The 14589-nt window shown below is 39.6% G+C and overlaps 1 protein-coding gene across 2 annotated transcripts in view; it reads right to left on the minus strand.

The window, feature by feature from the left end:
* evi5l (ecotropic viral integration site 5 like) overlaps positions 1-14589 on the minus strand; it is a 213768-nt gene that overhangs the window by 104271 nt on the left and 94908 nt on the right. Inside the window, exons 11-13 of one of the 2 annotated variants that reach the window (XM_051920678.1) lie at positions 7844-7897; positions 6797-6829; positions 3114-3254 (exon numbers count right to left, since the gene is read on the minus strand). In XM_051920678.1, the coding sequence (XP_051776638.1) occupies positions 3114-3254; positions 6797-6829; positions 7844-7897 (228 nt within the window). The remainder of the gene's footprint in view (positions 1-3113; positions 3255-6796; positions 6830-7843; positions 7898-14589) is intronic. The other variant, XM_051920679.1, reaches the window with a different exon arrangement.

Consider the following 14589-nt stretch of genomic DNA (forward strand, 5'->3'; position numbering starts at 1 on the left):
ATTTAAATTCTAACTTTGGTTCGCTTAAAAGTTTAAGACTTAAGTCAAGTTATATTAGCATAATCCTTAGAGTTTTAAATCATAAGCTATAATTATGTCTTATTCCTAAGTAGACTGGTCACTAGTCTGGTGTCTTGGATACCCAGGGCATATTTATGCCACACCATACCATTTTTCTAAGCCTGCCTAATCCTGAGCGGGGTCACGAGGGGCTGCAGCCTACCGGAGCAAACACGGGGAGTAAGTCAGGAATAATCTTCTGGACAGGGCACCACACCATCATAGAGTGAACTCACACACACACAATAAATTGACCTCAATCAAAATACTGACGCATGTAATCAGCTAACCTAGAAATAAATTTACCAGAACAAATATTATATACTGCAAAAAAAAAAAAAACAAATCCCATCCTTTAATTTCTAAAAATGCTTACTTGAATGGTGTAAAGAAGCCTTCCCCACCCCAGCAATAGTATTAATGATAATTCCTGTTTACATCAACGGCCTCCCAACTCAACATACCTCACGCTATCAGAAGCAGAAACGCTGGATTTGAAAATATTCACAACAATCAAAAGAATACGTTAACAATTACAAAAACAACTAATGACAATCAAATCAATTTCATCTAACAATGGAAGCTTGTGCTGATTAAGACTACATCTGCTTATTGATGCGCCACAACACAATAAACCACACTGACCCAAATCTTGAAAGATGGCAACTGAAACAGGCAGTTCTGCACCTGAGTGCCAGTTAAACGCATCGAGGTATGCCAGCCAGCTGCTGGTGTTTGGGGGGCTGCATTGGTACTGCTGGGTTTTATCAAGACAGAGACTTGGAAGTTAAAATGCTACAAGATAAAAGCTGTATAATGACTACACGAACATTTTCACTCAACTTTGCAAACAGATGCCACAGGAAACCTCACAACCGTGTAATCGGACATAATCTTGACAGTAAAAACCCCACAGAAGCAGCAAAATAAAGGATTTATATATGTGCCAAATTACATCATTTAAGCAAGTTAGAAAATATGCTCACGGCATCACATTCAGGTGCACTTGGGGCTGGGCACGCACTGTGGCCCTCAATGGACTGCGCTCAGTAGGTGGGTTCTGGAAACGTTCTCGCTCCATTTCAGGGTTGAGGGGGCCAAAGGCTATCCCGCCAGGACTGGGCAAAAGACTGAAAACAGGACTGAATAGGACTGTAGTTTATCACCGGGACCACTCTCACTCTTACACACACACATATATCATATTCACACATTGTGACATCCTCAATTATTGACCAGTTATTTCATATCGTGGTCCCAAAACAAATCCAAAGTGTCTTCTGGCAAGATGAATATATAATTACAGGACTTAACTTCAGTTAGCAGTGAGAAGACATTTTTCCTGGAGAGAGAGAGATGGATAGATAGATATGAAAGGCACTATATGATAGATAGATAGATAGATAGATAGATAGATAGATAGATAGATAGATAGATAGATAGATAGATAGATAGATAGATAGATAGATAGATAGATAGATAGATAGATAGATGAAAGGCATTATATAATAGATAGATAGATAGAAGGCATTATATAATAGATAGGTAGATAGATAGAAGGCACTATTTGATAGATAGATATGGATGAAAGGCACTATATGATAGATAGATAGATATGGATGAAAGGCACTATATGATAGATAGATAGATAGATAGATAGATAGATAGATAGATAGATAGATAGATAGATAGATAGATAGATAGATAGATAGAAGGCACTATATGATAGATAGATAGATAGATAACGCTGATCATTTGCATTACAGACTCTGTGGGACTTACAGGTAGAACAGATAAGTAAATAATGCATGTTCTCAAATATTTATTTTTATGAAATATATACAGCATAAATAACGAGTTACCTCTGCTTGTCGCCAAATGTGCAGGTTGATCTTCGAGTTTTGCATTAGTATAAGAGAAGGAGGTGTGTGCCCTGTGCATACATAATTAGCCATGTGCAGATTAAAAAAAAAAAACCCTGAACGAGCCTAACAACCCCCCACAATAAACACACTAAGAAATAATAATAATGAAAGATGTATTACTATTTACAAGATGTTTCTATCTTTTTGACAGAAGAAAAAGTGAAAAGCATTAGCACAGACAGTTTGGAGAGCCTTCAGCGCAACTTCAAATGATAGAACAATTCAATCATGACACACCACTTTGAATTTTCTGCCTTTAAAAGACCTATGTATTTTGTTCTGACTTTTGACTATGATTTTGGCATTTCCACTTTGTTTTGACTACATGTATGATTGTGCGTCTCCGACTACATTCTTACTTCTTTGATCTGATGGAGGCATGGTGGTGTAGTGGTTGGCATTGCTGCCGCACAGCTCAGGTCACCTTTTTGGCTACAATAATCAGTCCAGTATAGTTGGCAGACGTTTCCCTGGCCGTCAGAGAATCTTTAAAGATGATCACACCATTATAATCCAGTCACATCTACTTCAGTTAGTTCTTCCCCATTGACGTTAATGCATTTTGAACAGTTTGGCAATATTCACAAACACTTCCGTGATTTCTCTGAACTCAAGGCAAAGTGAACACTGAGGAGTTTGCTCATCACAGACAGACAGGCAGACAGACAGACAGACAGACAGACAGACAGACAGATAGAATTAACACATATATACGAGGTCCAAAACAAAAAAATTTCAGACAGTGCCTTTAGCTCTTTTTATTTAACAAATTCAGAAAATGAACTAAAAGGTGTTTTATTAAGTACGCAGTTTTTGCTGCACTCGGGTTCTAATCTGGGATCCTGAGTTGGTTTGTCATTAGGTGGGTGCGGCAATGCGCTCTATCAGCGCCTGCTCCTAACCTCTCCACAATTCTGGTCATTTCCTTCTCATATGTTTGTGCAATTTCGTCAAGACTTCAACGTAATACTGCATATTTACCATCTGGCCAGTGGGAACCCACTCTGCCATCACAACACCCTGGACATTCTCACCTCCAAACTCTTGGTCCCTAAACTACAGGGTTCGTTTTTTTTTTTTTTGTGTCGGACCTCATATTTGAAACTGCAAACATAAATGAATGGTTACCTTCTGTTCCTGCAGCAAACGTATCGTTTCCTGCGCCTTCTCAAGATTCTCCGTAGCGGCCGCACATTGCTGACGGGCGACAGCAAGTTCCCTCTTGATCACATAGTTTTCCTCAGCTTCCAGGGCACGCGTCACTTGACCCTGAAACCAGCAGGCAGGAATTTGGTGCCCAAAGTAATAAAAAACTTAAGACGCCAAACGATTAGTCTTTCATTACTGAAATGGGGAAGAAGGTAAGGAAAAAGGGGAATGGAGGTTTACATTTACAACTTTTCAACTAGTAATTCTGAAAAGAGTGACGTTTCAAGACTTACATACAATTTTTGACATTTGCAAAACTCCAAAAAGCGTTCCACATGCAAACAGTTTTCAAGGGAAGGGATGATGGCAAAAGTGTTTATCTTAAAACTATGAAGAAGTTAGCAGATGGATGAATTAGCAGGATATCAGACAGACAGATACATCATATGAACGTAAAGACTTCGTAACTAACCTGCTAAAGGTGTTCATGAATGAAAAGGCAAATATCGGTGGCAATAAGGCAGGAGACGGCAGCTCACTAAAGGGGCAAAATGTCGTTTTTAAGGCTGCCAGCTAGAACAAACGGTCAGCAGGATCACTTAGGAGCCCCCTGGACATACAGTATGTGGACAAAAGTATGGAGATACAACTCATAATTCAGGTGTTTCCATCAGGCCAATTGCCACATGAGACCTAGCCATGCCGTCTCCATTGACAAACATTTGTGAAACAAAACGGGCCGTTCTGAAGAGCCGAGTTGTGCTGTGATAGGATGCCGCCATTGCCATTAGACAGTCTGTAAAATTCAATCCCTGCTCGATATTCCATGGTTAGCTGTAAGCAGTATTATTGGAAATGTTGAATGTCGAAAATAATCTAAATCCGTTAAATAGTTGTTCTCGTGAAAAGCGGACAGACATACAGACGTTAGATTTTCTATAGATATAGAGATGATAGTCCAGTGGCCCTGCTTAGAATTCATCGGATTTAGAAGAAGGATAGCTGGCTTGATGGATGGATAAAATGAGGGGATTATCTATAAACCGAAGAGAAGAACAATAATACGTAACCCCTGAAATGTGCTACCCTTTTTTTTTTTTTTTTAGCACAAGGGGGCTCTGCCACCTACTCACTTCGCTCGCCAACCCCTACACACTAGTCATTTCCTTGATCTGTCGCTTGCGATGAATCGTGGTGTACTTTCAGATAAACACAAATATCAACTCTGTCTTTGATATCTCCGTCATTCGAAACTATTACCGCTGACAATTCGTCACATGTTGGTTTATTATATATGCGAGCGTGATCTTTTGGATTCATACAGAAATCCAAGAAAACTTCTTTGTCCGTGTTTTGCAGATAAATTTCGTGTAAAGTGCCATACTTTTGGACGTATGGATTTGTATCCATTCTTGGCTGTAGAATTTCTAATACGTCTGATCGTTTAACTCTTTCGATTCTATGTTGCATCGCTTCTCCGTGATCATAAATATAAAACTAACCGAATTGTGGTTTCTTCGAAATTAAACTTGTAGTAGCTTTAATTGTTGTGATACCACAGATTCTCATTGCGTATGGTCCTGAATCGTGTAAATCTACGTTTTAAGCATTGAATGATGTGAACGCGAACAGATTATTGTAGATGTGGATATTTTGCCTGTAGTGTTTGTGGATTTCACTTTCACCAAATAAAAAATATTTTAATTCTCGCGGATACGCCTCTTCATTGGGAAGAAACACTACTTTTCCCTGATGGCAACATGAATTAGAACAATCTACAAGTCTCCGAAAACTTTAAATCTGAACAATATCTACATACTTCTGTCATATCACCTATGTCCATATATTCAATCTCTTTTCATTGTTCCGTTATTTCACCGAGTAATAATTTCCGTTTGTTTGCGCTAATGCGATCTTTACTATCAGTTTCTTGAGACTGTCGAATTTTAGTACTTTCATAATCTCTAATCTGCTCTGCATGTGTATCGCACCAATGTTTTTGAATTCTTTACGACGTTCTACTTTATCTTCTACTCTTTGCCTTTTTTTTCCGACGCCGCTTGGAGCTGAAAGCACAGGAACTTTGTCTTTCAATAGCATTCACACGAATGAGAAGTGAGTGGACCGTGGGCACGCCAGCAACTTCACGTCTCTGCCACGCGTGTATGTGGATTTCAATTTCACCAAACAACAAATCTTTTCATTCTCACCGATACGCCTCCTCATTGTGTAGAAACACTACTTTTCCCAGATGGCAACACAAATTAGATGATCTACAAGTCTCCGATTTAAACTTTAAATCTGAACAATATCTACATACTTCTGTCATATCACCTATCTCCATATATTCAATCTCTTTTTCCTGTTCTGTTATTTTACCGAATAATAATTTCAGCTTGTTAGTGTTAATGCAATCTTTACTATCAGTTTTTTGATACTTTTGAATTTTAGTACTTTCATAATCTCTAACCTGCTCTGCATGTGTATCACGTCAACGTGTTTGAACCTCTTTACGATGTTCTACTTTGTTATCTACTCTTTGTCTTTTATTTCCAACCTCGCTTGCAGCTGAAAGCGCAGGAACTGTGTCTGTCAATAGCATTCACACGAATGAGAAGTGAGTGGACCGTGGGGGCGCCAGCCACTTCACGTCTCTGCCGCTCGTGTATGTGGATTTCATTTTCACCAAACAACAAATCATTTAATTCTCGTGGTTACGCCTCTTCATTGGGAAGAAACACTACTTTTCCCTGATGGCAACACAAATTAGACGATCTACAAGTCTCTGACTTAAACTTTATAAAGCTGGACAATATCTACATACTTCTGTCATATCACCTATGTCCATATATTCGATCTCTTTTCACTGTTCCGTTATTTCACCGAGTAATAATTTCCGTTTGTTAGAGCTAATGCGATCTTTACTATCAGTTTCTTGAGACTTTTGAATTTTAGTACTTTCATAATCTCTAACCTGCTCTGCATGTGTATCGTGCCAACGTTTTTGAACCTCTTTACGACGTTCTACTTCATCTTCTACTCTTTGTCTTTTCTTCTCCTACTGTTTGTCTTTTATTTCTGCCCCCCAAAGCTTGGACCTCTTAGGTTTTCAATTCATCTCTTGGCACAAAGTCTCATCTCGTGGGATGTGAAATTTTCTCTCTTATTATGTCTCGTCCCAAGATTTTTTTATATAACAGAGAGATTTAGCTGCTTAATGCGGATTTCTCCAAATGGCACACTGTTAAACCCAAAGAAGTGAAGAACAAACAGTTAGAACAAAAAAATGGAAAATTGTGAAATAAAGAAAATGTGATGAGGGGTTAGACTGAACACAAGTCCTGTTTAAAATGGCTGACCAAACAGTTCACGCCGTAACAGAGGTGAACATGAAAACATCTGCCACTGGATTATTTTTTTTTTTTATTATTATTATTGCACATAATTTGTTTTAATTCTGTGTACCATCTTACTTGGTGTGCAAATGGGCGGAAGTGAAGTAAGTGCTCCAAGAACCTCAGGACAGCAACAGGTTTACGTGAGGGGACAGTGTGCATGCAGCATACGGGGGGGTGGGGTGGATTAAGGTGGGATTGGAGGGGTTGACGGATTGGTGGGTGAGAGTGGTTAAGTGATGGAGGGTGACGATTTAAATACAATACCTGGATCAGCCTATCTGCCAGAGCAGCACTTTCCTACAGAACAAAAAAAGGGGGAAATAACAGGAGACAGAATAACAGGAGGGAGAGGAAAAGTGAAGAAAATTAACAACAACAACAAAAAAATAGAAAGATAATGAATGTGAAAAATGATCAATTAAGTAAAAAGAGACAGCATTGAAGAAGAGAAAAACAAAAAAAGGAATACCAAGACATCAGGTATGAAATTAGTTAGGGAATAAAATAACAAACAGGAATGAAAAACGTGTTGGTAACAGCGAAGAAAACAATAGAAATACAGACAATGAAGTGGAAAGAAAAGTCAAAGCGAGATCAGATGTACAAAAACAGACAAAAGTGAGATAAAGAATGTTGAAAAAGGTGCAACAGGGCAACAAATGGGGGCATTAGGGTGACATGAGGAAGAAAAAGAGGGCAAAAAAGAAGAAGAAGAAGAAGAATGACCAACAAATTTCACAGTACAGGAAGAGACGTCAAGCAATGCAGAGCTCAAGAATATTCACTGTAAAGGGTACACTGCATTTTGACTTGTCTGGAAACCTTTAAAATGAAAGCAAACACTGATCTGATCCAAACAATCCAATTTATTTGCATTAAAACATAATCTGTAATAAAAGAACAGCACGTATTGTACATGGAAGGTAACAACACCAATGGCCACTTCTCTGGGTTGAGACTAAACTTGGTCATCGGTTGTGGCTTAGATCAGTGGACCTTAAACACCAAGGCTGCTGGATTGAAGCCCCTTCTCTGACTCACTGCAAGACCCCGACCGAGTCCCTTCATCAGTCAGTGCTCCAATTTTAAAAACATCTGGAAGCACTTCAGCTATCATTCTCAGATAAAGGGGCCCGCCACATACACAGCAGTGACAATGCTGAGGATTCTGGGTAGTCACAGTCACCAATCACAAGACTGTCTGAGACAGGATTAGAGTTCAGGTAACTAAAAATAAATAATAAAGTTTACAGAAAAATAAACGATGTTACTGAGAATGTAGTTTCGGTCTAAATTAATCAGCTTTCTTACCTTCTCGAGCGTTTCGATCCTTTGCTTTAGTAGGCGATTCTCCGTTCGTAACCTCTGCAAAACAGTAAGTGTTATTTTAATGTATCTGTTATCTGCACCGTTTCCAGTATTAAATAAAACCAGACAGGCACTGCATGAGTGAGGGGTGCCTTGTATTGGGACGTGGACGTGGGACGTGGACGCATAACACCTCATCACTAATCAAGAAAGCCCAGCAGAGACTACACTTCCTGACGCAGCTGAAGCGAGCAAGTCTTCCCCCTTCCATCCTCACCATGTTCTACAGAGGCACCACTGAGTGTGTTCTGACCAGCTGCATCACTATCTGGTATGGGAACTGCGTCATATCCGACCGCAAGCGCCTACAAAGGATAGTGAAGACAGCAGAGAACATTATTGGGGTGCCTCTCCCTTCACTGCAGGACATATTTTACAAACGCAGTGTCCGCAAGGCCTGACAGCATTGTGCAGGACGCCTCAAACCCCTCACATGGACTTTTCACACTTCTGCCATCCAAGAGAAGATACTGCAGCATCACATGAGTTGGGATGGACTCATGATAGTAAGATACTGTACTTGTCATTAATAGCAATTCATAACGTAATTGATAACATGATAAAAGATATTGTGACGATGCGGGTTCTCTCCATGCTCCCAACGCCTTCCGGGACCCCTGAACCCAACACCGTCTGTAATGTCACCGAGATGAGCTGACACATGAGGACAAATCTCACATGAAGCCAGGGGATATTTCACAAAAACTGCATAAGTGCTTTTATTTAAAACAACAAACAGTGTCCAAAGTGCAGTGCCTCAGAGGTTCAATAAATCCATAAAAACAAGTGTCCAGGGGTATAAAATCAAATAAATAAATCCTTTAAAATACGAGGTAAAATGCAGTAGTTAAAACGCAGTCTCTCTCTCTCTTTACTCTCCGGCCCACCTCCGTCTCTCTTTCTCCCCGGCTTACCCATTGCTCCCTCAGCCGGCGGAGACCCTACAGCCACGAGCTCCTTCACACAACCTCCGTCTTGACCTCCTTACAGATGTCACTGCCAGACCGTCCGAGGTTGGCTCTCCTCCATCTTTCGCGCTACCACAGTCACTCCTCAGATCCCTCGGGAGGACACCTGCCCTGCTCACCCCACTCACTTGAGCTTTCAGTGGGGCGAACTAGCCCCCAGAGCGCCACCGGCTAATGCTCCTTCGCGGGGCCCCAGCTCGTGGTGTTTCCACTTTCCAGGTGGCAAGATCGTAACATTATGATTGCTGTTTTCCGTCCTTTAACCGCATGCTATCTCTTTTCCTCGATCCATCTATCTATATCCTTCCATTTTTTTTCCCATGATTTATCTATCCCCCCGTTTCAAGTGTCGACCCGTATATATACACCTCCTTGTGCCTCCGTGATTAGATTAATCAAAATTCTGGGAGTTGTACAGCAACAGGGTTCAAAAATGACAAACTCCATTCCAATGACATTTACAGTACATGTGATGGAAAAAAACAATAAAAAGAAGTTCAGAGCGTATGCGAGTGTTGTTTTAGGATGTGGTAGTAAATGTTTCCTCGTAGCTTCGCTTTAGTTGCAATATTGTGGCATCGCACATTTTCACACAAATTCTCTTTAGTCACAAAATGTTTATTCTTTGTAAGCCGCTTTGACGCCCAAGTTAAGAAAGTCAAAACAAACACATCTCTTAATTACAATAATCTGTGCCCAGATTCCAGCTGTGATAAACTCCACTTGTAGTTTAAATAGATCTACTCTAACATGGATAATATGTGAACAATGGCATTTGAGGTGGCGTAAGAGCCCAATCCTTGAAGATAATGTTATTGGTAAATTTACCTTAGTTTGCACCTGAATGTAATGTAGCTTAACAGAGATAAAAACTGAAAGGCTCAGTTTGATGCCCTACAGTCGTGGCTAAAAGTTTTGAGAATGACACAAATATGAATTTTCACAGAGTTTTTGCTGCCTCAGTTATTATGATGAAAATTTGCATCGACTCCAGAATGTTCTGGAGAGTGATTAATTGCAAAGTCCCTCTTTGCCATGAAAATGAAGTTCACCCCAAAAATCCAGTGCACCCTGCCACAACAGGACCTGCTGATGTTGAGAATTTTGATTAAGGATCAATATGCTTTATTATTAGTCTTAGTGCTTTTAGCTAGGATGAGCCCAGGCCTGGAGCAACTTTAAAATTTTGTTACAGAGGCTGCTTGTCCTTCTCACTTGCTTTGCTTCCAGCATCATCACACTGAGCAGTGGAGCGCCGCAGGGCTGTGCTTAGTCCACTGCTCCTCATGACTGCACAGCCACACACAACACCAACCACATCATCAACTTTGCAGATGATACGGCGGTGCTGGGACTGATAAGCAGGAATGATGAAACAGCATACAGAGCTGAGGAGGAACGGCTGTCCGCATGGTGTGTAGACAACAATCTATCTCTCAATGTCGACAAAAGAGATAATCGTGGTCTTCAGAAAATCACATCCCACTCTGCATCAACAGTTTAGATGTGGAGACTGTTAGGAGTGCCAAGTTCCTCGGTGTGCACATAACTGAGGAACTTACGTGGACACATAACACCTCATCACTAATCAAGAAAGCCCAGCAGAGACTACACTTCCTGACGCAGCTGAAGTGAGCAAGTCTTCCCCCTTCCATCCTCACCATGTTCTACAGGGGCACCATTGAGAGTGTTCTGACCAGCTGCATCACTATCTGGTATGGGAACTGCATCATATCCGACCGCAAGCGCCTACAAAGGATAGTGAAGACAGCAGAGAACATTATTGGGGTGCCTCTCCCTTCACTACAGGACATATTTTACAAACGCAGTGTCCGCAAGGCCTGCAGCATTGAGCAGGACCCCTCAAACCCCTCACATGGACTTTTCACACTTCTGCCATCCAAGAGAAGATACTGCAGCATCAGAGCCAGATCTGCCAGGCTACAGGAGAGTTTTAACCCCCAAGCTGTCAGACTCCTTAACACCAGGCTGCCCCCAGGTATCTCCCACACGGCCTTAACCACCTCTAAAAACAGAACTTTTATACATGCGAGCCCCTGTCCTGCAAAGACGAGTGTGCATGTAGAGAAGAACTGAAAATCTCATACTGACCTTTAAGGATTTTGCACACTGCACTTTGACATCCTTCTGCTGTGAATTACACGTCTTAAACAACTATAATAATACAGTGATAATTTCTGTATTATTTATATCTGTTCTGATCTCAGCTATGTTGTAATAGAAATTCAGGCAGCTAAACTCCTCGCTTTATCAATATGACGACCTGGAGACTGACTTGACACAAGGTGTACTAATCTCCAGTTTATTAATAAACAGCAGGTGTGAAACTACAAGTAAAGAAATATAATATTCAGCATGCAAATAACAAAAAGTTTGATAACAGCGTTAAACTGTAAGTAGCAGTACAGAACGGTAACATTTTACAAATATAAACTCCCCGGCTATGCTACCATAGGATTAAACAGGCAGGATGAACTTTGCTGTGTGTGTTTGTGGCAGATACATTACAAAGCATGCATAACTGAACACAACAACAGCCCACAAAATGGAAATGGTCAATAATTAAGCACTTTATCCATCCCAACAAACATGACAATATCTATTATTTATTTATTATACTAGTCATTTAGCCCGTTACAATAACGGGCGCTAGAACAGTAGTGCATAAACATTAGTAGGAACAGTCTATATTAAATGGCAAGGGACTTTGACCTCATTCTTTTTGTTGGTCGTATTTTTCTTTGTCTTTCAGCCTTTCTTTTGTTGATGTTTACTTGCTGAGCTGACTGTTCTTCGTGGGCTGCCGCCGTGTATTGTGTGTCTTTAATTTTCTGTGACAGTAATACTGTCTTGTACGTCCGTAATATACCTTTAATTTTCTCTGGCGGTAATACAGGCGTGCGCGTCGGTAATATGCCTTTAATCTCCTCTGACAGTAATACTGGCTTGTATGTGGCTGTAATATGAGTCACTGTATTGTGTACCTTTAATTTCCTCTCGCAGTAATACTGGTTTGTATTTCTGTAAAACGCTTGTAACTTTCTCTGACAGTAATATCGCGCATCACACCGTGCCCCACGCATGCACACTTCACCAGAAGACACACACACACGGACACCTGGATGCACACAGGGATTTTATTAAAGAGGATTACATATTTATTGAGAATATTTATGTATCTAGATTGCATAATACCATACATTGCATCAATCTTGTCTTTACACAATGTCTCATCTTGTTTGTGTTTTAATTTTAATTTTAAATTTAAATTTTACATTTTAATTTTAATTCTATTTTAAATTTAATTTTCATTTTTTATTTGCACTTCATTTTGTTACACTGTGGACCCAGAGCTTTGCAATTTTGTCTATCTGTATACTTGTATATGGTTGAGATGACAATAAAGTTCACTTTGACTTTGATATTAGGACTTTTCAATGCCTTAGGCAATAAGATTAAAATACAATTTATTGTATTAGATAGATAGATAGATAGATAGATAGATAGATAGATAGATAGATAGATAGATAGATAGATAGATAGATAGATAGATAGATAGATAGATAGATAGATAGATAGATAGATAGAGATGAAAGGCACTATATAATAGTGATATGATTGTGCGTCTCTGACTACGTTCTTACTTCTTTGATCTGATGGAGGCATGGTGATGTAGTGGTTGGCATTGCTGCCGCACAGCTCAGGTCACCTTTTTGGCTACAATAATCAGTCCAATATAGTTGGCAGACGTTTCCCTGGCCATCAGAGAATCTTTAAAGATGATCACACCATTATAATCCAGTCACATCTACTTCAGTTAGTTCTTCCCCATTGACGTTAAAGCATTTTGAACAGTTTGGCAATATTCACAAACACTTCCGTGATTTCTCTGAACTCAAGGCGAAGTGAACACTGAGGAGTTTGCTCATCACTGACTGACTGACAGACAGACAGACAAACAGACAGGAATGAAAGGCACTATATAATAGATAGATAGATAGATAGATAGATAGATAGATAGATAGATAGATAGATAGATAGATAGATAGATAGATAGATAGATAGATAGATAGATAGATAGATAGATAGATAGATAGATAGATGGCACTATATAATAGATAGATAGATAGATAGATAGATAGATAGATAGATAGATAGATAGATAGATAGATAGATAGATAGATAGATAGATAGATAGATAGATAGATAGATAGATAGATACTTTATTAATCCCAAGGGGAAATTCACATAAATTCATTATGATATTAGTTAGTTTGAGCACTATAGGGGCTTAAGAGTTGATTGTCAAAAGTTAGGGACTTTTTCCTGAACATGTGCCCGTGACGTCAGCAGTAGCTTAGCCTCCGTCAGACCACCGTGCAGCTGCATGCCACAACTTAACAGCGCTAGGCTCTTATATTAGCACGCACATTTATATTTAAGTCAGCCAGCATTTAAGTGTATATGCCTTGTTATTGGTTTTAGAACTATTGATTATTAAAAGGAGTTGCTTGACATCTTTTGAAGTGGCTTAGTGAGGCACTATTAATTACGGGCCTCTGCTTTTGGTTTTAATGTGGCCTGCATGCTTGCTTTTCACTTAAGAGCCAAGGACGCTGTGTTTTTGAGGGAACTGAGGAAACAAGTTCTTGTTTTGGGACATGGCAACTCTGCTGAGCCTTTGGACTCACCAGAATTTAAACAAGTTTTTCGGAAAAACCTTCAACGACCCCCAAACTTAAAGGAAACTAAGTAAACTGACACGCTCACACTTAAACACTTTAAACATATAAACATTTTAGAATTTAAATTTATATATTATGAAAATTTCAGATGGTCAGATTAAAAGCAAACTGTATTGTATTAGTTAGGTTGAATTATATAGAAGCTTTAAGCATTGATTATCAGGGTTAGCCCCTGTATTGGTAAAGCAGACTGTTGTGGCCTATGACGCAGCTGCCTTTGTTCTCTGGCTGTTACATTGGCCCGTATACATACATCCTAGATAGCATTTAAGTTCCTATGTCAATCCTTCCTCATTAATCAATATTTTAATTAATCAAGGTAAAACAACACATACTATATCAGCTGGCTTTGAGCAATATAACTATTTAAGGGTTCATTAATAAAGGCATTAGCAATGTGCTTGCTGACTCAAGGCCTTGCCTGCTTCCAGCTCCAGCAGCTTAGCTCTTTTCAGTAAAGCTGCGTGATGCTCTTACCAGCACAGCTGCCTATGATTTTAGTCTTACTGGATGCTGGTGGAACAAGCAAGTATTAATTGAACAGTTCAATTTTTCATATGTGGGTCATTCTGGTTCCAACTTAATGATGAGGGCTGATCAATTAAAAGGCCTCCAATTTTTATTAGCTCAAGACTGGGAATGTGAGGAATGTAAAACATGATCAGATGATGGTCATCCCCGGGTCAGGCGGCAAGTACAACCTTCGAGGCCTAATGATTGTTATGAAAGCATTGATTATTACTAGGGGAAAGAAGTTTACAAGGTGAGGTAATGGTTATGAAAACAGGTACAGTACAAGGTCATTACTATGAAAGATAACATGTAAAGTGAATGACGAGAATTATGTACGAAATGGGGATGTTTTAGTCATTAGAACTGACATAACAATGACCACTTCACTTCATGAACTGAGACACGCTTTATGTACTCTGCAATTGTTTTCTATTCTATGCAA

Source organism: Erpetoichthys calabaricus, chromosome 17 (assembly GCF_900747795.2).
Source record: "Erpetoichthys calabaricus chromosome 17, fErpCal1.3, whole genome shotgun sequence".
In the NCBI taxonomy this organism is placed as follows: domain Eukaryota; kingdom Metazoa; phylum Chordata; class Cladistia; order Polypteriformes; family Polypteridae; genus Erpetoichthys; species Erpetoichthys calabaricus.